The sequence below is a fragment of the Augochlora pura genome, chromosome 7 (assembly GCF_028453695.1).
Source record: "Augochlora pura isolate Apur16 chromosome 7, APUR_v2.2.1, whole genome shotgun sequence".
Taxonomy (NCBI): domain Eukaryota; kingdom Metazoa; phylum Arthropoda; class Insecta; order Hymenoptera; family Halictidae; genus Augochlora; species Augochlora pura.
The window spans coordinates 10,766,215-10,793,188 of NC_135778.1; the positions used below are offsets into that span (position 1 = coordinate 10,766,215).

At 41.6% G+C, this 26,974-nt stretch overlaps 1 protein-coding gene across 1 annotated transcript in view; it reads left to right on the top strand.

Annotated features, from left to right (window-relative positions):
• Window positions 1-26,974, top strand: part of Mirr (iroquois-class homeodomain protein mirror) — a 58,017-nt gene that overhangs the window by 11,357 nt on the left and 19,686 nt on the right. The window contains exons 2-3 of the mRNA XM_078185222.1: window positions 19,800-20,291; window positions 25,168-25,280. Of these exons, the coding sequence (XP_078041348.1) occupies window positions 19,800-20,291; window positions 25,168-25,280 (605 nt within the window). The remainder of the gene's footprint in view (window positions 1-19,799; window positions 20,292-25,167; window positions 25,281-26,974) is intronic.

Below are 26,974 nucleotides of genomic sequence, written 5' to 3' on the forward strand. Positions count from 1 at the left end.
TCGGCATGGCCGCTGGAAATTGCTCGCCCATGGAATTCGTGGAATCGCGTGGCCTGCGTAATCCACCGCGATTCCACCACCGAGGGGACGCCGAGGAGGCGGCGAGAGAATTCGGCCGCGTTCCTGCGAATCGGAATGCCGGTGTCGCGGGGACGGCGAGGAGCAAGCGGGTGGGGGAGAGGAAAGAAGAGGATTCCTGAATGACGGCGCGGCTGCGTAAAAATTATGAATGGCCATATTATTGCAAGTTGGCAGCCCGATGCGCCTCGCCACGATACGTTGCCACATAGATACGATCTCCGGTAGTAGTTCGCGGCCGGCAGTTAGCGCTGTTTCGCCCGCTGACTCGGCGCTACTCGATCCAATCGAGCTGACTCAGATCCTACGCCCTCTCCCCCGTCTTTCTCTCTCTCTCTTTCTCTCTCCCTGATTCCTCTCTGACCCTCTCGCCCCGGCGCATTCATTCACTCGCACGCTAGCGCAGCCTTCTTTCTTTTACCACTTGTTCCTTTCGATCGCGATTTTACGCCTTTTTCTTTCACCCCCTATTCTCCCACCCCCGCAAACCTCGGACTCTTCTATTCATTCACGCGTTTCGTCGTCGTCTCTTTTCTGGCCCGCTCTTTCGGATTGTTTCTCGCGACACCCCATGCTTTCTTCTCGCCGTACGCTTCTCTCACGCAGCTGGTTCCAACCCCCTAAAGGTCGATCCACATTTGCAGAAACGCCCACTGAATTCTACAATGAATGAAATTTGGAAATCAACTTTCTATTTAGAGCCACTTGACACGTTCTCGGACGTGAATGCTGTAGCATTCATTTTCATCGCGATGCATTCGATTCTATATAGCGTTTATTTGTGAAATTATTAGACAATTTAATTCGATCCGTGTCAACGTGAATATTGTAGCATTCGCTGCGTATAACTATCAAAATATAATATTCGATGCACTCGGTCAGAATGTGACTAATTAAAATTTGGATATCACAGTTAGTTTAAGAATAAATTCTCTGTCTAGTTTTGCACCTCGTTCAAGTTATTACTGTTCATGAAAAATTTTTCATCACAGTTTTTACTGTTAATTACGAAATTTAACTCAGGGTTGCAAGACAACTTAAAAACATCGTTATAAAACAGAAAAATCCTGATCATTGTCTCTTACAAGTAAAATTTTATTTTAAATAATAACTAACGAATTACGAAATTAATATTTCCTTTGCAAATAATTAAAATAAAAACAAAATTTAAGTGCTATATTTTGTTCGAATTTAAGCGCAAGGCAATTTTTCTTTTTATTTAAACTTGCAAATAATACATGATTTTATATTTAAATGAACATTTATCAAAATGATGGCTAACATATGCTTATAGATACAATGCACTAACATTTACAAAACAGTAACGTTTCCAATTTGTAACCTAATTTGATGTTTAAAACAGCGCAGCTGGAAACTGGAGCTCTCTTTTATTACACGAAGCGAAGCCGAAATGCTATCGACGTCAATTCGGTTTTATCAGGTGTGCGCTTTCATTGTGAAACAGCCCTAACTCTCTTTCCGAGAATCTTTTTCTGACTTTGTTGCAGCTTTCGTTCTCCGTTCTGTCGCTTCGACGAATTTATACGGCTCTCCGTTCAATTGTTTCTCTTTCTCGGCTGCCGGTGCTTGACTCTGCGCACGCCCCGCGATTGTAACATTGACTTCCGGCACTCCGGTTACGTTCCGACATAGCGCGCCAATTGTCGCTGTCGATAAGTTGCTCGACTGTTTATCGCGCGTGATTAGTCGAATCGAGACCCGATCTCGACGTCTCTTCCGCTTCGGCCTCGATGGTGATACCGGTACGAGGAATTCGAGAGATAACCAGCTGAGAAATCGACACCTCCAAACTCGTCCAATCTTTGCCTTGTTCAGGTGCGTCTGCCGCAGCATGATTTTTTAAAATAACAAATCTAGACAGCGATAATAACAACAGTGACTGTTGCTTAACACTTTGCCGACGAGTGGCGACTCTAAGGTGCTGCTAAAAATTATCATGTCACGTTTCAAAAGAATTTTTATCGAATTTACTTATATTCAACAAATTGTTAAGAGCTGTTAACTGTTGCACGAGTCGCTAAATTCAATTCCATAATGTGTAAAATGCTTCAGGTTATATCAAATGGAAACACTATAGTCTGGAAAAATATTTTGGATTTTGAGTTAAAATGGCTGCGACTGCAAAGAGTTAATATCCATGTTGTTTAATAAATGTAACGAGAATATATTTATAGAGAAGTTTAACAATGTTTGTTACAATTAGTACGTAGATTTTTATATATTTATACAATGTGCAAACTTGTGAACTAAGAGAAAACGGTTAAAAATAATATTTTAATTCAGAACTTCTACTGACCGTAAAAAATTCTTCTCAAATACTATTTTTAAGAATGGCCTGTCAGAATAAAAAGATGTCAAAATACCCGTCTTCTAATTAGTGAAATTCTATAATGAATGCGACTTTAATAGATCCGGTAATCTGCAAATTAAAAATTTGAAAGCCGTTATTTATAGCGTCGCGTTAGTGCGACTGTGTTTTGCTACTGTATGCATATGTATGGAGTTTTGTCACATGTTAATATGCCTTACTATTTATCGATGTAATTGCAGAATTATCTATTGAATAAATCGACCGACCGATTGCAAATGTTCGCAGTATACAATGCAAACAGTTTGCTAAACTGGCACTGCTTTTAATGCGACGGGGATTTTCATTTCTCACAACTCGTTTGCTATTGTCTGTTCTGTTTACTTTCCATCTGACAATCTCGAGTAGTTTTATCCGTTTATTCTTGGCAATTCTTCTTGGATCTTTACTCAAGATTTTCTGTGAAGTTCTCTTCAATGTTCGATTAAAGGTTTAACGAGAATTTTTATCTCCTATTCCCAAGAATTAGTTGCAATCCGTTGCAATTCTTCGTTTAAGAATTTCAACATGGATTCATTCTACTTAAAAAAGAATTGCCTGCGATGCCTTCGTAACTATCGCTGAGTTTAACCCTTATGTTAATAACCAAAATTGTCGACGTTGTTCCGTAACTGCTTTATATAACTTTTATATAATTATCTAAACATTCATTTTTGTTCATAAGTAAAATATTTTGATTAAGTGTCTGTAGAATTTCTACCTGTTTATACATTTCCACTTAACAAGTTAACTTTGACACCCCTTTTCCAAAGCGCGCACCTATACGTATCGTGTGAATCAAGCGATGGCGAGTATACTCGCCGAATACGGTTAAATGGTAAAAATTTACGTTGTCGCCTATTTCATTTCCGATAAGAAAATTATAGACTTGAAATAGAGATCAATAGAAAATGTTGAAAATAACGACGATCTAATTGGTCATTGAAATATTTCACCGTAACAGAAAATATTTTAAAAAGAGTTAATCGTTACCCCCTGCAAAATCCCCACAGATGCTATTTATCGTCCAATAATATGCTATTATCTATTCTCCACTGAAATTACTGCTTTAACCCTTTGTACTCGAAGCAATTTTAATTGTAAATCTGAGATAATATTCCCGGCTCTATAGTATTTCTATTCTACGTAACAAAGTGCCCTTTTATGCACACGAAATTGATTCCTGCGATATATATGTTGCCATACCAACAGTTTCACTACTTAGCAACTCTTTAAATCTTTATTATTATACTCTTAAAACATTATTATTATAAAAATTATCTTCCGACGCAATGGAACAGTTTTAGCGGTGCCACATATGTAGTCACCACTCGAGTGCAAAGGGTTAAGTACAGCATCATCGACACGTTCGCGAGAAACCTCGGGTCCGATAGAATAATTACCCAATCACCGTTCACCGATCTACATACCGGGTTCCGCAGCAGGTCCAGACTGCTTTCGTGCATCGTCCCACGGCAGCGCAAGCCATTTTATTCGGGAACGTGTCCGGAGAGCGCTAATGGCGCGCTATCTCGTGATTGAAAGGGGCGCCAAGAATATGGAAACGATTGGAACAGGAAAAGAGAGTCGTGGACACCGAATTCGTAATGGGGCCCGTTTTACAAGCGAGCTGCGGAATTTATTGCACGGTGCACGGTACACATCGCCGTTGCCCGCGGAACCAATGATTTATGCCGTGAGAAAGATTAGGCATTCGCGGCTGAACCCTTGCACCACTACCGTTATGCCAGAACGTGGTCTCCCCCTCTCTTTCAGCCCCCATGGATAAAATAGTAACGACTCCCGGCGAGGACAATTTCAATAAATTATCTCTGTAGCGCGAATGATCGGAGATCGCGCTGTCTCGCCTTTCCCCGAATGCTTCGAACACCGATTACACCGAGATCTAACTCCCTCCACTTTCTTCGATACGAGTAAATCCCCCCCCCCCCCCTCTCTCTCTCTCTCTCTCTCTCTCCCTCTCTCGAACGTAGTCGACGTAGCGTTCTCTCACCTTCCGCTGAATTTGCATCGACGTGTTCGTTGCCAGGCTGTGCAGCCTCGGCGCACGAATGGGACTTCTGTCGGGACCGAACTGATCGATGTCCTCCGTGAATTTCATTGTTCCCCGATAGTTTTAGTTTCTGATAGCACGAGAGAGCCATCTGAAGCAGCGCGGCTAGTTTATTAGACTCCCGAGACACAGGTAGACAGCTCTGGAAATTTTTCGAACGACGGAAACTTAAGGTTGACAGTAAACTTTGCTTCGGAGCTGCCGACGATCTCTAATTTTTATCTTAATCCATTTTTATTCGAACCCTGTCGCGAAACAGGCGAAAGAAGTGAACTCAATGTTAGCTTGAAGTTGAGAATAATTGAGCTTCGCGTACATAATTAGCGATATTCTCTCAATATACATATAACATGTATGTGTATGTACACAAGCATATAATAATTTGACAAGATCTGAGAACATTTGTGCTTTATATTTTTCTTTCACGTGGCTGTGATATCTTAACACTTTCACGACCGCGCCAAGAATCTAACAAATTTCATCAAGTTACAGTATTTTATACAATTCAATTTGATTTATAATTATTAGTATGTATTTTTTACAGTTCAATCTACTTACACCGTGGAAATATGAATCAAATTAAGAAATTAGAACGTCGCTTAGACATTCTTCTCTATTCGGTCATCAAACGACTCAATTTAAAACAATGAGATCCCCCTACTCGGTTGGCCGAGCGTTACCTACGGTCACGGCTTACAAAGTTTAGAAAATACCACATGTATCGCGATTCCCAGCGCGCGGAAATAGAAGCTATCTGCAAATCTAGTCCGTGAAAATCGTGTATACTTTGTAGACGTTCGTTGCAAGAATGTATAAGTCCGGCAGAGTCTCACGATACGATTTTGCAGAAAGTACAGGTATCCCGCTCTTGTTGCTCCTCGCAGCGGAACTGTTGGTTCCCATTGGAGGTTTTCGATGCAGGGAGGTCAGAATTAAAGCGAGGGAATAAACGTGTCGATGGTTCTGCAAGAGTGGTAGAAATGAAACACCGCGAAGACTAAACACCCACAGGACAAAAGCAACAACGGCGGGAACATACTGAGGCTATTCTGGCGCTGCTTAGACTTTATTTACGACTCGCGGTTTAGTTCATAAGTTTGAGGTGCGTGATGTTCTATTGTTCTCTCCTTCGAGAATGTTCAAATAATTTATACCCGCGTGCAAAATAGGGAAAAGCGCCTCTCCCGACGGTATTTATAGAGCGCCGGGAATGCGACGTCTATAAAAACCGATAAGAATCCCGGCATTGCATACGTTGCACCCTTTAATTAGCGCCTGAACGGTTTCGTGTTCCCGAGGATTTATGTTTGTTTAATTAAAGGACGGGGAATATAAATTTGTTGGTCCCCCGGAGGCGCAGTAAACGTGGAGTACAAACTCTTTCCGACTAGTCTCCGCTAATTAAATAAGTTTACAGATGCTATTTTCGAGTATCCCGAGTGTCACTCTCGAGTTACCAGTTTACCGGCGAACTGGTTTTATTTACTAAATTACTTCGTCAAACTTCCCACGTTTTATAAATTCGTGTAACGGTGACTTACAGTTTACATAATTACACTACTGATCTAGGCAAATTTTTATTTGGAAGGGTAACGAGAAATGGCTATTTGAAATTATTAACTTGGGACTAATATTTACAGTGTTGTAATTTCAAAATAAACGTAATATCGACTTATTTGAAATTAGCAATTCTGAATAGCAATTTCAAATAGTAGATTATTTTGTTATTTTTTCTTTGAAACGTGCCATCAGAAATTATTCTCAAAATGTTGGGCCGTTAAGACTGAAATGCATAGATTTTATAGTAAAATTATAGAATAAACGATGCATTTCATACTTAATGACTTAATAATAGGTAACTAGATTTTATCTCAAGAAATCGTTACATCAATTTGCATTGAGCAAAACTCTTTTTCAAAGAGTTCATCGTTAAGAAATTTATCTGGGTCTATGTAATATCGTCACAAAAGAGAATAAAAATTCCACTAAATTTCATAATCAATCCAATCGTTCCATAACCAACAAATCCGTTCTTTTACCTCGGAGATGTCAGTATAAACCATTGTCGGAGTTGATAATTCAATCACCGTATAATTCGAGAATAATTTCACAATCATTTCAACTAATTAATTCAAACAATTGTCAAGTAAAATAACACGTTGCTCGAAATTAGATGTATATCGAACACAGTTACTTAAAAAGTGTTCACGATCTTGGAACTGTTGATTTTTCGATGATCGATGCCTTTAATCAACGACTTTTACATACATCAATTGATGAAATCAATCGATAACTTTTCGACAATTAATGTCTTCGAATCGACTTTCAAAGATCTTCTAAACAAATTTCAATCGATCGATCACTGTTATTGATTACGAATGCTATCAGCGGGAGTCGAAATTTGTAGGAGCCAGTTTGTCGCGGAAGTCGGCGGAGTCGCAGACCGGGTAGTAGGCCAGTGTTTTGTTTCTCTCGAGTGCCGGTGAACATCCACCACACGGTGTGCTCCTTGATTACAAAGTAACTGTTCGCCGCGATAAGCCGTTCAGTGTATCGCGCTTAATACGTTCGAGTGGTGTGTGTATGTTTAATAAATAGAGTGGAGTCGGTCTCCTGGCGGGCACACCGGTGACAGAGCAGAGAGAATACGATTATGCCTACGAGGACGAGAAAGTATACGGCGACACAATGTGTACAGCCCACAGCAGAACCAAAGAGTGAGCGAGTGCGGGTGTGTGTGTGTGAGAGAGAGAGAGAGAGAGAGAGAGAGAGAGAGAGAGAGAGAGAGCGAGATAGGTTCACTATCGTTCGGCTGACGGCGTTAGCAAATGACGCCGGATGCGCCATTGTATCGTCGCGGCGTCTCCGCCGATAACGCCACTCACCCCGTTAATCGCTTTACGGCGAAACTTCGGTGTCGGATGGCGATTTCTCGCTACAAACCCGCTCCCGGAGCCGCTTTTGTCGAAACCCATGCAAACCTCTTCCGCTCCCGGCGATCTTTCCATCACCGGTGGTCGTCGCGATTGTCCCGACACCCCCTCGGACGATCACCGCGGCCGATAATCGACGCCTTTCCGAATAATCGCGAGCCGACCGAACCGGTGCACCGATTAGCATGGAGCGGCAAATTAATTTAGCTGCTGCCGGGAAATCCCGTGGGAAACACCGATTTCACGAACTATCTGATTCCATTTACATTCGGCGCTCTTCTCGTTTGTAGGGTTGCCGGTCGATTTTAATTATTCTACTCGTTTCGATGGGCCCGGTGGTTTTATAGTCCATTTTTTGGCTTTCTTGTCTCTGATTGATTGCTAAAATTCTGGTATAGTTCTGTTGTAACGAACGAATGTTACAGAGAACAGTTTCTCTCATTAATCCCTTGTTCTACAATAACGAGTCAGGCTCGTTAGAAAAATTCGGAACGTGGAATGTAGATGTTGTTCAATGTGTTAAATCGAAATAAAATTCTACCCTTCTGTTACCAACGTTGGACGTTGAATTAAAGGTTGCCAAACAGCAAATATAAATTATCTGTCTCATTCAGCAATTTATTAGTAACGAAAACGTGTTAATTAATGTAGTTGTGAAAAAAATCGTAGTGCAAAGGTTAGAATCAAAGTGCTACAACGAACGAATATGTTACAATGAACTCGGCAAACTACAATAAAAGCGAAATTGAGGACTTTTCTGTTTTCTTCTTTATATTTTTTTTTTATAAATATACTCACATGTCCAATATTTAAAATTTAAATATGATAAATTAAATTTATAGTATGTATATTTCATATTAAGTTTATATTATTTTGTGTGAAATCATTGTATGGATACCCCATTGCATTTTACTTGGTAAGCTCGTCATACTTTGTAGAAATGTATGTACATCTAACGCTGAGTAAGCTGTGTTTCTGACAGGTGCAAGAATCGTTCTACAGACGTCCTGGTATTTTATTCAAGTTCTATTTAAATTTATTGAACGAACAGAATTCGATTTAAAATTGTTTTCCATTTCCTCTTTTGCTTTTAAAAGCACAAAACGTTATGCGACTGCTAATGTCAAACGACGGCCGTGTATACATTTTCTCCTCTATATTTCATTATACCAAAGAAGGTATAATCTGTACGTAAACCAAATATATAAATAAATTTGCAATAATTAATAAATTCGTAGCAAGTTCTATATAGAGTTATAATTGTGGAGAAAAAGTGATCGAGTAAAAAGTTTGGAGATTTTCATATCTTGTTAACGCAAAACAGTGTATTGTACACAATATTGTTTCTAAACGATTTCCAAGAATCATCGGCGACACGCCAGGCGAACTGTTTTCACAACAAGTGAGTTTTTACGTGTCCCGTACTACTTTCCAGCGGCGCGGATCCAGAAAAAATATTTTCTTATCTGCTTACGATATCGATTGTGTTGCCGCAAAACAAGAAATACGCGCGGCTCGCGGTTCTCATTTCTTAATGAAATCGTGTTTCTTAGAACATACGTGAGCTCGATGAGTTACGCTCTCGGTATCGAAAGAATTTTCGGCGATGCAATTCGTGATCGGCGATTCATGTTTTCGTATCGATCGATAATTATGAATGATTGCGGTTGCGATTCTGTAATTGTTATTGATCGATTGACCGCCTTGGTAACCGGCAGCCAAATGAAATTACATATCGATGCTTCCCTGAAGAACTTTCCTTGTTTGTTCGAATCGTGACGGTGTTATTAAAGTAATCGTTTCGGCAGGATTGCTCAAGAATTGAGGAAGTGTTTGTTCCTTCCACGTTTCAGAGCTCCGAATTTCCGATGGTGTAGTATGCGCCGAAATTGCAGTTTCCTTGTATTTCGGACATTTTAAATTTTCAAGTGAACGATTAAGTTATTGAATCTAGAATTTTTCATGCGAACGATAATTCACTGAACTCTTGACTTCTTCACATTTTAGGCGATCCAAATCTTCAGTGAGAACAATTATCCTTTCAAGTGTTGCATTTTTTGAGAACTTGAAATTGTTAAGGGATTAATCCTACACTTGAGAAGATATATTGCTTTCTTAATATTTTTAATAAATAACAGTTCTATTTCTAAGCTCTCCTTCCTTGCCGAATTTTTGCTTTTACAACACTTCTATAATTTCTTTCCAAAACTTCACCAAACTATATTAAATAGGTTTAGTATACTCCACGTATTTACATATATTAACAAAAAGTTAAATGGGAAACCATCAAAGGGTGCTATGCACCCATTTCTATGCTAATATTTAGAGAAAAATGGTTTCTTAAATGATAAAATAAATAAATAAAATAAATGAAGAAACGCTTATTTCTTAACTATTAACAGAGATATACATTGTAACTGCTAAAATACACTATTTTTTTCATTTTACCATGCAGACATGCATTAAAAAAATGTCTTCTACATTGTGTACAAACTGTTCGCATGTAGCATATTTATTACAATACTTGATATTTTTTCCGTGGCTCTGTATCTGAAAAGCTTCAGACTCAGCGAAAGTTCAAGTGGGTTTCGAGATAAGAGGTAACCTTATACGTTGTATACGTAACGCGACTTGGTTTTTCCAACGACGCTGTGACCAGTGAAAGGAAACTATTCATAGATTACGATTACGATTACGAATGTTGAAGCATCGCTGTAAATTATTGCAGTAACAAAACTATAATTCTTCGGTAAAAAAAATGGCCGTCGGCCGCACTGCTAGTGTCAGTTTGTCCAAGTGAACGGTAGGATAAAACGTGCACGACTTTTCGAAACCGTCGATTGCCGTGCGCAACTGCGAGCCTCAAATTTTCAGGCGATCGGTGCACATCGATTACTATTCATCGTTAGGGCTCGTTCCGGCGTCCGGGAACGAATCGCGCGCCCTTAAAATAAATCCCGTCGTTTGCCGCTCGGTTTACCCTGGGCGGCCGTTGTCTCGTTCGATCGGCTGGTCGAAATTATGGCAGCGCGACCGCCGATCCCACTATATCTTTCACGTTTCTCGGAACGATTTTCAGGACGATATAATACACGGCCGTGCCGAAAAACCGGGAGGGTGGAGACAGAGGCCGTGGGGCTAAACAGGGACTAACGAGGTCAGGGTGGGAACATAAGTGAGTGCTGCGAGGCCTAAACATACACGCGAAGACGGTCCATCAATCTGGCCTGCAGTCAATATTGACTCGGCTGGGCCTCGTTGCAAAGAGGGCATCATCGAGCGGACCGAGACCGGTCCCTTTTCTTCTCGCCAGGACACGCGTGACAAATGCTCCGCGTGCAAACACCGGCGCATCTGTGTCCACAGGATAACCGATTCCCTCTCTTTCTCTTTCTGTTTCTTTCTCGCTCCCACCGAGTCTATAAATTGTGGAAGAGTGCAACACGGCACCCGGAGGTCCTCCGTTCGAATCGTATTCCGGGCTTTTTCCGTCACCGGCCAGGATTGCGCAGCAAACCGTGATTTCCTAAGACGCCACGCTGCAGTCCCGATTCTTTTATGCAGACGCGATTAGTTTCCCCCTCTTCGAACCTCCCGCAGACTTATTACGCCCTCCCTCATTCAGTCGCGATCATTTTATTGGATAATTTCGTGGGTGTAAGAAACGCCCCGTGTCACAATTTTGAAAGATCTTAGTTTACGCATTAATTGTGCTGTGGAATGCAGAGTTTACCTATGTGTCGAAGAATAAGTCAAAAGAAATTCGAGAGGTTTAAAATATAAGATAATTAGATACATTGTTAATACGAAGCATTCTAAATCAGACGTATTTTGGATACACTGGGTAGATTATGGATTTTTATGTAAAGTAAAAGTGATCTTTATTGTTTGTATAATCGAAACATGGGTCAAATAGAAATTTTAAATTATTCTATTGAGTTGAAAATAATAAATATATATTCTTAAATTCTTTTAATATTTTCATTGTTCGAATTTTGAACATTCATCGTTAGTTTGATGTTTGGAACTCAATAATGAATATCGAGATTTTGCTAGATTGGTGATTGATAGATTCGACGTAGATTTTATGTAATTATGATGAAAAATTGCAAACACGAAAAATTGAGGAAGAGTGCAATGTGTAAAAATTATTACAAGTAGAAACACGTTTTTATTTCCTTTGTGTTTCTGACGATTGAGTTAGTCAATTTATATTTTGTATAAAGACGTACAGTTTAACTATGATGCAATAGAATAAAAGAATTGTTTTTGTAGCAGAAAGAAAGCAATGTTTCTCAAAGGTGGTTCTCAATTAGAAGATTAATCTCAGCTTTCTATCAGCAATAAAGTCACTAATATTGTCTAATAAATAGAACTAATAGCGTTTCTCACCTATGTCACTGACGGCGAAACAGTTGAAAATCAATTAAATCAACTAACAATTAGATGGCGAATAATTTCTAAATATTCTATATACATGAAATATTTTACATCTCATCCCTAAAACTGTATTTTCTTATAAAATGTATTACCTTATTACTTATTTATTTGCACAATTTTCAAACAAAAATTGATATGCTGTTGACAAATACATAGACACGCCTCCGCTGCCGGATCGTCAAAATTATCCTAAAATTGCACCAGAATGCAATTACAAATTTCAGTAACAATTTGCGACGATAGATACGAATAAAGTCTTGCATTCGAAGCAAGTTCCATTTCCGAATTCGACCGGTCCATTGTCTAAAGTGAAAAAAAGGGACCATCGGTCAATCTGCGTCGCGATCGCGTGCCTTTCCAAGGGCCCGGTCCCCGATCTTTTGCCGACGGATAAGCCAAGGGTGGAGAGAACGGAGAGGGTAGAGAAAGGAGGAAGAAGAAAGAAAGAGAGAGAGAGAGAGAGAGAGAGGGCCGTTCTTGCCGAACGGGCAGAAGAAAGGAACGACACGAGGAATCGCGACGTTACGTGTTCCCACGTCGACGCGACTGTTACATTGTGCATATAAATCGCGTCATAAAACGCGTGTACCCGGGCCCCGATCGTGGCCGTACAACCGAGTCGTACTGGTTTTCCAGAGCCGGCGGTACACGCTCGTCCACGACCGTTTCCACCCGAGGACTTCCAGTTTTTTTCGCAAGCCGGGATCGGACGTCCATCGATCATCCGTCGTCGGGGCTCGCGCACCGATAGATCGGTTTTTCGTCCGCCAGCGGACACAGGTATGCGAAGCTACCGATGGCCTTGCCCGTGAGCGGAATCACTCCGAGAATTTTCTGCAGAGCCGAGCACAAGGTGTCACCCGATACCAGTCCTTCCTTTGATGGCTCCTTCGCGTCACCGTTCCGTCGTGATTTTCGATATCCGACGATCGCATTGGTTCTTCCAGCGGTTCTTGGTACCAAACCATGCCCTCGACTCTTCCAGGTTTGAACTCGTACTCGTAATAACGGTAAAGCGCACTTAGACGTTCAATTTCACTTCGAACTGGGCAGTTTCTGGTTGGTTTCGTTTTGGTATGTGAAGATTTGTGACTAGTTGGCACTCTTCAATCGATGAGTAGGAATGAGTAGGTTGCGATAATGACGAAGTCAAATTTGCAAAGTTGTAAGTCAGGGATTAAAACATAATTTTTTTTTTTCGATTGTTCGACAATGTAAGTACATTTCTTCCATGGTTGTCAAACTTTGTTAAGGGAAAGAATTTATTCATCTCTTTAATCCCAAAGAGAGAGGTTTCTCTTTTCTATTATTTTTGCGCAGGTTGGGTTATAGGCGACCTAAAATGAAATCTTAATAGCTAAAACATTATTTACTATTTTCAAAATATAATCAAACCTATGTCAAATTATTATTATTATATACTATAGGTTCTTTTTAATCCATACAATTTGTGAACCGCAATACGAAGTTTTGTCCACCTAATTTAGTCGAATAAAGTATATACATTTTGAACTTTAACTTGCACCTCCGGCGGATGTATAAAGACCTGCAGCTTAGTCATCACTTCGGACGATTATTCAGCAACTGCGGCTGACAAAGTGACTAGTCTAAGTCAGGCACACTATCTATCGACGCCAGAATCAGACTAGAGACTCGGACTTCGGGTGGTCAACGATTCAATCAACGCTCGCAGCGTTGACAAACGATTCATACCTGTCGCGGTTGATAGTAACCAAGAAGAGGTACGATGGTGCCTCGGTTATCGCTCACCTCTTATCACCGCCGTGCGCGTCTTCCGTTTTCTGGAGACAGAAAAAAAGGCGAAAGTAGTTCGGCAATTAGCATGGTCTCGGAAACAAACGAGTCGGCGAATCGGTCCGATAGCTCGATACATCGATCCCCACGAATAATTATCAGCAGGCTATAAGCAGCGCGAAACAGAATTTGCCGGAGAGGGTTCGACGAGGGGAACGCAACGTCTCGGACGCTACTTTAAAGGCGACGACGCCAGCGAACGGCATCGGGCCCCGGGGTGTGATATAGTTGCCGGGGCCCCGAGGCCCGTTGCACACACGGTTGCGAACCGGCGTTCTCGCGGCACCTCGATGCGATCGCGTCGAGTAACTCAGGGACTCGCCGGCTGCTTCCTCCCGGGCCCTAGCACTGAATTATGGCCCGTGGCCTCGGACACTCGGCAACACGCTTCGTCGTTTAACCCCTTGCCCGATCCTGAGGCCCCGAAGGCGCATTCTTGCCGGGCCGTCCTCTGCTTTTCTCGCGGACCCGTGGAATCTTACGGGCCCCGGTGAGAACGGACGCCCCGGGCACAGTATTTCTGCCGCGTTGCTGCTCTTCGACCCTCCTCCCCTTCACCTCCCCTCCCCGCCCCTCCCCTGCCCACCGTCGACTCGACCCGGGAAACATAGAATCTTACCGCGAGGGCCGCATCATGTTTCGAACACCGTTCGTCGATCGGAATTTTTTGGGGATCCACGGTTTCATCCCCTCGCCGCTGTCCGACGTGGCTTTCCCGCATGGTGCTAACCCTGGTTGCACGATTCGCGAAATTCGGGAACACGTCTCTCCGAGGAGCTATTGATGTAAAAATTCCAATATTATCTATAAAAGATTAGAAAATATCTAATATCGTTTCTATCGAGTCTCTTCTCGTTCTATTGGTATTAACGTGTCGTGGATTACATTCATGCAAAGCAATCGCACAACTTGAAGACACTTGAGATACCTAGAGTTACAAATAGCGTAATCTCGCTGTCTAAAATTTTTTTAAATTTTCTCCAAGGCCTGAATATTCTTTAGGTAGTATGCTTCCTTTCGAAGTTCACGGAATCGTCCTTTACTGATGCTGGAATTCCATAGTACTGTATGTGATCAACAAAATGGTGTCAACCTCGTATGAATACTCACGTAGAGTATTCTATAAGCATACTAAAGGGTGTCGATTCGTTGAATAAACTATTATTATTATTTCAATACAATTGCTTGATTGATTGTTATGAACGAGTGCAAGATTGATGAGCTAGTGTGAATATCAAAAGAGTGGCCATGCTTCAACTATAATATCATACTTGTTGTATTTATTCTATTTTATATTATATTTGTTTGTATTATATTATAATTGTTTCTCGCAACACTTCCGGAAAAATTGCAGATTGTGCGAGTGTGATGATGAAAGTTACAAAGATCAAAGTGCATTCCACAAAGATTTAATTATCGTTTGTCCTTTGTTTCGTTAATTGAAATAAACTTATACATTGAACCTGTGTACCACCGACAATTATTATTATTATTATTTCTCAGTCTTTTCTTGACATTTTCAATATTTCTTTAAAAGAAGAACGAGTGACACTTTAATCAGAGAAATAATCACCCTCTGCATTTATTCATTTTTGCCACCTGTCACGCAAGTGCCAGATGTCATCGCGAAAGGAAAATGACAATTTCGTTTCGGTAACATTTCTACCTGTCGTCTATTGTTGAATCCGTCAAATAACGTTGTAGTAGTGATCTATATAAATAATAGTCTGGCGCAATCGGATGTACACCGCAGCTTCCAATATCCAAAGGGTTGATATTATAGTTGATTTCAAAAGAAGCCCAAGAATTAATTTGTATGTCTACAATTAATTATCTAATTATATAAAATATCTAGTATTTTACAGTACTTGTCGCATACCGACGGAATTTTCAGAAATTGTACTTAGTTCGTTCGCGCGGCATGAGCAGTTTCTTTAGATTAATACGCATTCTAAAATAAATATATCTTCGCAGGAAATATTCGATCAATGTCGAACATGCGATTATTGAAAAATTTAAAAACGAGAAATAGTATTGCATATGTCGAATAAATTTGTTAGAAACGATACGCTATTTGCCGAATTCAAAATATCAAACTTTATCAATTTATGTAGTAACGTCGGAGCGTTAAAATATTTTCTAGTCCTTCGAGCGATTTTTATATTGACGATTATTCGACTGTGGATTTGATGTATTTATAGCAAAAATGATTATAAAATAGTGAGAAGATTTCAGGAACAAAATATACATCTGATTTCTGTCTCCAATGATCTAGTTTGGAAATTTTCATTTGCTTAACACATCTTGCGCGGGAAGCGACTAAAGTCGTTATTATTGATTTTCTTAGTTTTTAATTTCTGACAAGTTGTTTTAATTTTTTTAAAGGGAATGAAGAACTTGTTTTTAACACAGAAACTGAAACTTTTATCAAAAGACCCTAATGTTTAAAAACTACAGATATCTTGTGCAGAAGGAATTTTGCGTCCGAACTGCAAAAAATCGCCCGCTACACGGTAAGACTCTGGCGGCAAAGTGCCCGCGCAAGATGTGTTAAAAATCCAGTCTGTATCTATCTTTTAAATTCCGTGTTCCTAAACCTACCCTCGAATACGAAGCACCAAAACCATAAAAATATACATTATCCCCAACAGAAAACTTAAAAATAATTATACAAATACTCAGAAGAAGAAATATTGGAAATAAAAGTAACAATCTGCTTCTTATGAATAAAACCTGCGTAGACGGAAAAAACCAGTCGTCGAGCGCGCGAAAGTAACAAAGATCCGGATTCGTCCGGGTTTGCGATGGAATCGACCGCTGCGGCGTAGGAACATCGGCCGAGTGGCACAAACAAACCGGGTGCGCAGGATGATCGTGCCAGCGATTATAGTATCAGCGATGGGAAGCGTCGCGACGCGTTACCAAAAACCTCGGATCGGAAACCAGGGGAACACGTCGCGCGGCCGTGGCCGGGTGTATCCAGTTTGATCGTAGGATCGAGGGAGGCTGTGGATCGCGCGCGGGCACGGTTATAACGCACGGTTACATGGATCGACATCGGAACGGCCTGGCAGGCAGTTGGACGGTTTGGTTTCGCGGAGTAGCGGGCCCAGGACACGCATTAACGCGGCTCTCGACGCCATAATGCGTGGCGGGTCACGTTTTTCGTGCCGACACAATGCGCGCGGCTGGCTTTCGACAATATGTTTGGGGCCATCGGAACGAGCCGGCCGGCCGGCCGACGGACGGACGGATGGGTGGATGGACGAATGGATGGATGGATGGATGGATGGATGGATGGACGGTTGGATGGATGGGTGGATGGATGGATGGCTGCGGACGGGACGGATTGATGGTCGGCAGAGTCGCACGATCCTGCGGGAACGAGCCGGGGGTTTGTTTAGGTCCGGGGCGCGAAACCCACTCAACCCGCTAATCTATTTAGCCGTGCTGTTTGATATGGAATTAATGAGGAGACTCCCCCTTCCCCGTCGCTATTATTCACGGATCCCCATTCCGCCGATTTTCGGTTTACCGTGCGGAAGAGGGGGCACACGATCCGCCGACTTAGCAGTTGCTCTGCCTTTTCAGGCTGCTGGAAAACACGGGGGTCGCTCCTGGGTGTGGTTCTTTCGTGCAGCTGCCACCTAGGTTGACTCTCCGCGATTATCGACACCGTGCCGCCGTGGCCCGTTCATTGTTTCGCGAATCGGAAACAATCGGCGCACGCGGCAGGTGTCCGCCTCGCTCTCTCGGCAATCGCCGTTTCCTCGATCTTGCGCCACGGACGACAGGCTCCCCCCCTCCCCCCTCTCTCTCTCCCTCTCTTCACCGGTCGTTTATAGAAACGATATAGAAACGTCGTTTGTTCGCCTGTTCAGATAAACTGCTGATATCGCGGTGACGGGCTTAATTTTACTTTGTTAATGGGCTGCTCGCGCGGATATCTTTTGTTGGAGCTGCTGGACTTGTTGGCGAACTTGGTTTTACGGAAATTGCTAGTTGAGGTATGGCGACAGACAACGTAACACGGTAGTTGGTCGATTAAGCGGACCGGGCTCAGCGAAACTAATGCGCGCTGTTTTAACTTGTCGACCGTTGTAGCAGTTATAGAAAATCAAAGCGATTTATTTAACCTTTGCTCTGCGCTGTGTTTCCCGTCTATGATTCTAAAAAACCTTGTTACAATTATACTTCCTTGTGCAACTTTGCTAATCTGTTTAGGACAGTTTCGATATAATATAAATGCCCTTAATTAAAATGAAAATCGGTAAAATTTATAAATAACGCAGCAATTCCAATTTGTAGTTTCATAAGATCGTATCAACTGTGCTTTACTCGCAACTTAACTTTTTAAAAAACACACGTCGAATTACAATACAATAATACACAAATTGTGTTTGAAAACAAATCAAAGGCACAGCAATCGATTACCTTATAATAACCTGCTTCATTACTCTTCACTGCCAAAAAGTATAGTCTGAAGACAGATATTGATAGTGAATGGTGAAATAACAGCGATCTAGCCGGATGTTGAATATTTTACCGGAAAATGTCTGTTATTGTGGCAAGGGTTCAACAAGTGACAAATTCTACTCTACGGGAATGAAGCAGTGGAATAAGTCGACGGGCAGCGTATTTTTATCTGAAGCGACGGGAACCGGACGAGATGCGTTGGATCGGGTGACGATTATACCGTCAGATCCCGTAGGGAGGCGTCCATCGTCAGCGAATTCTCTCGCCGCCGGTAGTCTTCTCGAGAGCAAACTTTGGCTATGTTAATGCGGCCAGCTCGTGTGTACCGAGTGAGTTGTTGGCAGAGGCGTAACGCGTGTCCATCTCGACAACCGCGCAAAAGGCACCGTCGACTTTTCCGATTTCGTAATCGACCAACAGCGCCAACTACCTGGTTCCCCGATGTTGTCAGACCCCGGGAACACGATGTCCGACGCGGACCCCGTGGGGCCCCGGTAAATATTAAATTCGCGATAAAAAAATGTCGTGGAAAAGATGACGTGTAACGCGAGAACCGAAAGCGGATGACCGAGGCATCGAAAGTGTCCCGGGATTATTGTTTGTCCGGGGAGCGGGGACGTGTTGATATAACCTTCCGCTGGAATAATTTGATATCCTCTTTTTCGTGAGTACACGCGGGAATCAATCTCCGTCCCGGGGCCGCTGACGTACGCACTCGATACGGATAGAATGTAACGCAGATTCGATTAAAGTGTGTTCCGTGATCGGTGACTGAACGGCGACAAGCCTGCCGAACAAAGCCGTACAAGTGTCGCGCCGCTGTTGGACCCGCGATGACGTAGCGCCGCGTCATTTGATGGCCGGAGTGGTGTTACGTGACGTTTCAACAAAATCGGGAATTTTATACTGCGCGGTGAATTCGATGGACGCGATGCCGCGTTCCGTGGATCGAATTTTTGCGCAAGCGGCTCTTGCGACGAAGAAGCACTGGCTCCTATTTGTTCGCCGACTTTTTACAGCTCCGCGTGTTTGCTCGAAAATATTGTACTTAGCTGATCGGATTTTCTACGATGCAAATTCACGATCGTATCCGACATGTCAATATTGGTTATGTAAATGCAGTTATCAGAAGAATCGCATTAGACGTTTGTTTCGCAAATAATGACTTCTCGTTGAAATGCAATCGGGTTATGGGATTGTCGTGTTGCCTGATTCAACTTTCTCTGCAACTGTTCTATAAAGCAAATATTTGCAGTCAACAGCTTTAACAACATTTACAAATCTCTCGTTTTAAAAAAGTTAAGACTACTGACATCGACTAGTTTAAAACATAGATGAATTTCAAAAAGATAGTTTAACGGTGACCACGACTGCGTCCAGTTTGTTTGTACCAAATGATGAATCGCGTAAAATCCTAAATTGGCACGAATTTGATTATTTCAAGGGCTGGAACAGAAGCAAAAGGTCGATGTTGTTCGATGTTGCCTCAGTATAGACGTTGCCTGAGAAATCAAAGATTCAGCCACATCATTTAATTCCTCGAATGTCCACATCAGTTTCCAAAGCCTGTCCACTGTTTTCCCATGATCTAACCTAGTTATGATTTTTGTTTCAGTGTCCTGTGACAGTGAGCTCGTCGTTAGCGTCGTCGTCGGCATCGCCGGTGTCCGGCGCTATCCTGAGCGCAGGCGGTTCGTCGCTGGTCAGTGTAGCGGGCACGGCCACGAATCATCCCCTGAGCGTAGCCGGTCTGTCGAATGCGAGGATGGCGGTGACCAGCGCTGTGGTCAGACCGCCTGGCAGCCCTACCACCTCGGTCAGCCCGTCCCAAGGTCATCCACCGCCGACGACCGGAGGGCCAACGCCGACTGGACGATGTTGCGACACCGGAAGACCGATCTTCACGGACCCGTTGACGGGTCAGACGGTCTGCTCCTGTCAGTACGAGTTGATCGGCGGTTATCAACGACTGGGAGCTCTGCCGACGGCAGCGCTGTCAATGTACAGCGCCCCGTACGCGGCAGCGGCCGCCGCCGCCGCCTCCGAGGGCATGGCAGCGTATTTTCCGAGCCTCGGCGCTGAACAGGCACCCTTCTATACGCCCACGGTGAGCCTTAAAACATTCTATAGTTATTATATACCTTTAGAATAATTGCTAATCGCTTGTAATTATTCCATACCTCTTACTATGATATTATTTGATATATCAGTTTACGTAACATGTTACCTCATTCCATATCGAAAGTAATATTATTAGATATAGTTAATATTATTAAATGTAGCTTCAAATAACGTGTTATTTTATTTCGTAATCATTTGAAATAATTATTTGAGATATAGTTTAAAATTATTCAGAGAAATCGGGAATAGAGAACAACTCACATTGGTTTAAAATTGGTTTCCGTAGGTTTGATAAATCTACCAAATAAAATTGTACATTACAAGTTTTCAAATCATTGTAAAAGCGAGGCCACAATTTTCTTCGATTTACGCTCTCAGATTACCCGAAACAAAATTTTCTTTGTATTTAGGGACGTTTGAATGTCGACAAAATTGCGAGAACGAAACTCCTTCGAGGAAACACTAGCAATATACAATATAGCGTATCAATTCTCGGAAACTCGATCTACGCAATCTTTAAAGCTCGCGCTGCTCCCGCCCCCTCTATTTTATTTAATTATGCCATCGCACAGGTGGCTGGCAAGCGCGTAACGCGTAATAAACGTCTCCGAACGCAGTGGATGTTCATACGCGCGCGGAACGTTTCACTCGGCAGTCTTAAAAGTTAATTTTACTGCATCCACGAGCGACCCAAGCCGAAGGCAAAAGAGAGGGAGAGGGGGAGAGAGGGGGGGGGGGGGGGGGAGAGGTGGAAACGGCGAGAAAGAGCACGAGAGAATCCCTTTCGTTTTTATTGCCAGAACAGTCGCGAGCAATTCCATCGAGCACCGAGTCGAATCGTTCTTTTATCCGATCCCCGCGAAATATAAATTCCGTCGATCGAGCCTAGCTGCCATTAAACTGCCTCGCGGATCGCGCGGTTATCTCGAATCGCGTCTCACCGCCGCGATAAGGAAGACGATCGCCGATTGCCCGCCGAGGAACGCCGTCGATTTCGCGGACATCGGTGCCTGCGACACGATTTTTCTCCGGGGTGGCTCCGATCGAGAAGATTCTCCTCTTCGCGTCGCTTATTCGGTTTCTTATTAAATCGTCTGCGCTTCGACGCGATAAATGTGGAGACATTTATAAATTACACAGCCTTCATCGTACGGTGGTCTACGAAAGCGTTCGCGTGTCAGAATGAAATCCGTTCAATTTTATTTCGTCGAACTCTGGACTTTTATACGATTGCCGAATAAGAGTGCATCCAGCTTCTGTTTTTAGTTACGTTAAAATCGTTTATCGTTTTTGGAGCGTGTTGAAATTTAATGTATTCTTCCGAAATTTGAAATTTTAATAGATTGGGTAGAGTTAAGGTGTAGATAGCTCGCGTTTTTACGCTTTGTTTATGCTAACTTTCAGGAAAGAACATGTACGAATTTTGTTATCAAAACGATTATTCATTTTTTAACGAATTATTATCGTTATAATTGTTATTAATGAGACATAATATTATAATAATATTGATATTCTAGTATCGGAATAACGTTAGACTCCAAAGCGTTTTATTCGGCCTCACGCTGTCAACTTTTAGTTAAACCCTCGGTTTTGTAATAGGTGTATGGGTATATCGCGTAGAAAATTGTATATTTCTCCACAATAAGTTAAAAGTTGGTATTTTGAACACCTTGGAGATTTAGGTTAGACTCTTAGAAAACAGAATATTCCATTTCCGAATTGCTTACTTCGACATTGTAGAATATACGCAATAATGTATGCTAAAAGCCAAACTCACAGTTTTTTAACACATTTGTCTAGTACTACTAATAATAATACTACTTATGCATGTTTGTTAATCCTTTTGTGTGAACCAAAACTCAAATCACCCCTCAATAATTAAATAAATCAAACAAATAAATAAATCGTATAGTAGGTCGAATAAGAGCCGTATTTGAAAAACACAATCAATAAATTTTGAAATTACGCACATTTAGAAAACTGTGCTAAATTCTCGGTAACATCCTCGCACTTGCGAATTCAGTCGTAAAAATTCAAAACATACATTGAGGAGTACGCAGACGTAGAAGAAACCGATTTTCCGAGCCAATTGCCCAAGAGTCCTTAAAGTCTGACGAATCGATGTCCGTTTCGGCAAGATCGTTAATAATTTCGTACGAAAATAGCATGTCGTTTGATAATCGAGATGTTATCGGCTCGAGCCTTAACAGTAAAGTTGACAGAAAGAGGGTGAGGCGGGGTAAATGGAATGGGGATCGGGCATCGAGAGCGTATTCGTCCGGCCAGTCGGAGGTTATCGGACCACACACAAAGCGTATACACGAAGAAAATAGCCGCGAAGCGTAAATTTATGAATCCGTCCCGCCGTAACAGTGGGACACTGTCGTGTTCGAGCCGTCGCCGAGCCCCGGCCTGTTATCGTCGCTCTTTATGATCGAGCTTAAGGGGCGAGCGTACGGAGAGGCCGTCTCGTTACGAGGCACCAGATTGCGCAGGTTTCTCTCCTCGCGGCTACCTATCCCGGCGAACTCGCGCACAATGTCGTTAACTAGCATTTTTTAGTGGGAACGACCCTTTACCCGTGATCCCTTTTTGACACTTGTCGCACCTCTCCAGCCTCTTAATTTCATTCATTTTTCGGGGGAAAACTTGCTACCACGTTCGCGGCGTCGTTTTAATTCATCACAGTCTTATGCAGATTTTTATTTTGAGAAGATACTTTGCGGAAGTCGGGACACCTATGCTTCTTTCACTTACTTGGTAATCCATTTTGGTGAAAGAGACGTTGGCAATTAGGCTGTTAATTTTTCCTATGAGCTGATCGAATTAAGGCTATGCTGTAATTTAGTATGGATTAGAAATGAAACGCAATCCATTTAACAGAAGATATAATGTAGTGTAGCAGAAGATAAATTACAGGCATTTTGTTTGCATCATCTGCTTAGAAGATATGTCATATTAAATTATTTATTTATTTAATTAATTCTCTATATATCTTTTAATATCTCATTTCTACTATAAACTACGTGCCAAAGAGCTTTTTCCCTTGCCGTCAATAAACTATTATTATTAAAATCGTACTATCCTTAAGAAGTCTAAAACTATTTCGCGAACTTTTATAAACGATAATATCTACTTTTGTACCATTTTTATCTTGTTTCTCCTTACATATTAGATTCGCTTGTGTCATTTACAATACAAACTCAAAGTTGTGCCTATACCAAAGTCCATAAATAGTCGATAAAAGTTACTCTTCTGTCCCCAGCATTTTCTTAATAAAAAACGAGGTTTCTCGAAGGAAGCAGTTCGTAGGTAATTGTTATTAAATTTTGCGAGGTTTCACGACCATCATCGACTGTCTGGCAAGATTGGAGCCAAGATTTCGAACGCGCAAGATCCTCCGAGAAAAGAAACTCGTATGAAGAATTTACAGAGTGTTCAACAATTAATTGACTCCGGAGTCGTGGTTGACAAGCTCCCGGGATCGAGTAATATTCTCGAATTACGGATATCTCTGTGGTCAACAAATCCACGGTTTTTCAGTCGGTTCCCCGACGGCCAACGCCGCCTATTTTCGGCCGCTAATTACAATCGGTCCGCCGCGATGACTGAGCGAATCGTACCCGGTGTATAATTAATGTCATTAATGCAAGATTAATGCATATAGAAGAGCGACCGACGATGGGCGTTAGAGGTGTGCGACGGGAAGAAGAGAGAGGGTGTTCTATGGTTCTATTATTCCCCTTTTGATGGGGCATTCAAACCGAGAGAGTTCTATCGACGAGGTTACGGGTTAGAGAAACAAACAGGAGCCACGCATCGATTCCAATTATTATTATCGCCGCTTTGCCAGCTATTTTTCTCATTATCCTCGATGAATTGGAGATCTGCAAGAACGGCGACGCCAATTAACTGGCCTGTCCTTTGAAAAATGAATTTTTACAGAGCGGCCAGGAACGCTGCGGAAGCAGAGATTGCGACGCGTTGTTTCCCTCGCGGACGCTAATTACAAATTCTGACTGCCCGTTGATACCAATTTGATCACACGGTCGAAGAGCCGGGAATGAGGTTTAATGTTTTCCGGTTCGTTCCGTCAATCGTTTTTAGATTAAATTCAGCCAACATTTAGTTACAGAAGCATAGAAATATAGTTGATTATCAGACTGCGGATTTTTATGCAGGATTAACATATTCTGTGCCAATTAGAACAAGTAAAAATCACTGCTTTCATATTAATTCTATTCGTGACAAATTCTTTTTTTTATTTTCACAAAAAATTTATAATTCGTCTACGTGTTGGCGTTAATAATATGTTGGCGTGCGTACGATAGCGATTATATTGTGTGTTCCCGTATGCTCGTACTTCTTGTCGTACAGATCATCTGCGTGTAAACACGTGCCTGTAAAGACATGTTATATGTATAGACAAGAAAAGAATATTTTACGCGACGCGAATAGATTATTTCGTCAACTTTTCGAGTCACTTTAATCTTTCCATTATTTTAAATAGCGACCACTTATTTTTGTAATAAATGTCTAAAATTCGCAGGCTAACGATCAATGTAAGTGTTGAAAATAACTTGAGAGCGTCGGTACCTTGATGGAGAATGATCAAGAAAGACATTTGTACTTGGCTTCTGCGTGTCTCAGAAAATTGCTACTTTGCATGAACATCCGGTGTTTAATGAATCAAGTTTGATTAGCTGTCATGTTGCGTGATTCCGCGTAAACGAGCATCAGTTTTTAAAGCGCTGCTATTATTTATACACGGGCACGTACACGTTTTCTTGCATCAGCTCGCGCTAATTGCTCGACCGAGGCGCTGCTTGGTTTATTAACAAGTCTAATTACCTTGGTTGCAGGCCGCCGGACTCGATCTGAAGGAAAATCTCGGAGCCGGAGCTGCGGCAGCATGGCCTTACCCATCTGTCTACCACCCCTACGACGCCGCTTTCGCCAGCTACCCCTTCAATGGGTGAGTTTCGAAAATGTTTCTTCCATATTTGGTGCAATTAACAGCTAACAGTCTTCCTATTACAATATAATATAAATCGCTATGAAACGCGAAACGAGAGAGCAGGAAAGACTTTTCGAATGTTAGTGTTGCAATTTTTATTAATAACCTACGCATGAAAATTTGTACGGGTTAGTTTAAACATTGAGTGGCTTGCCAAAGAATGTTCAACGATCCTTCGTATTTCATAAATTGAAATTTATTTGTTGAAATAATGGACACAAGTCTAATGTAACGTATAGAGGGCGCAGAAAATCAACTGAACGAAGAACGGCTCTTAGCGTGTTGTGTAATGTCATTCTATAGTTATAGACACTGAAAAAATCGATTCTATTGGTGATTAAATTAGCAAAAATGCAGGTACTATTAATGGGATCCTAGAAATTACGACCGGTTTTAAATTTGCTGTAACGAATAATGGTATATATTTTATACACGGGCATTAAAGTTGACTAAACGAAGTAGCGTTGGATAATCAATAACATTAAATAATTATAAACACTCACTAACTACCAAACAATTTTAAATAAAAAGTACATCTGCAGTGATTCCCCCTTTCTCCAATACAGACAAATTTAGGAAACATAGAGCCGTTACACCTTTTTATTCTGGCGAGGTGTCGATGACCTGTCAATTAAGTGACTTTTAACGACAAATAGAGCGTACACCATTTACTGTGATGACAAATGCGACACGGTGTTCCCTAATATAGGTACTATATTAATAAAACGGTTCGTAAACTGAATAGAAAGGCGGCTGTAGTGGGGTTTGTTGATTAACACTAGATTTACCAGACCAGCCAAAGTGACTAGTTTTGCAATTTCAATTGAAAATTCCTACTGCATGTAATATTTTCTTTACGAAATGATATCGTGACTTTCGTAGCCATAACTCAAGAATCCTTGGCTATCTGTAAGTGCGAACTTGACGCTCGGGGTTTCCACAAACAATTAAGCGTTTGATTAATTGATAATGTGTATAAATTTAGTTTTGTATTACGATTAATATTATTCAACTCCTTTGTCATTTTTTAAAGAGTAAATAAAGACTGGAAACACCACTAATCATTTTTTCTGAAGACCAGTCAGTCTTGGTAAAAATAGGTATACTTAAATTGCTGGTAAATCTAGTGTTAATAAACATTTTCAAGTTCAATAAATATTCATTACGGCTTTACTAAACTTGTCTCTCATTCTGCAATATTTTCGCTGTGATTCAAAAGAGTTTCTATCTTCAGATTTAATAAGAACCCTTCATGGCAAATCTATTGTTAATGAAGATATACTTTGAAGGTATACAGTGAAGATATAATTAATGAAGATATACAGAATATGCTTCGTCGGTGCAGTGCCCCGAAATATGAACAATTATAACACTCTTAGATAAAACAAAGAAAGCAATTATTCAGAGCGTTTGCGCCAATAGTCCTCGCACAAGTTTCAAGATCCTTGTTGCCAGTGGTTAAACGGCCGCAGGATGAACATGTCCGTCAAGTATCTTACTTGAAGGGGTTCAAGATAAGAAATTTGAATTTCAGGAATCAAACTAAAAGGAAACACGAAATTGGTCGTTCATGTTTCTGCGGCGAGATCATCGTCATTGCATAAAAAGTTGTAGTTCTAGTTTGGCACAGTGTTCACCTTATGCGCGTTCTA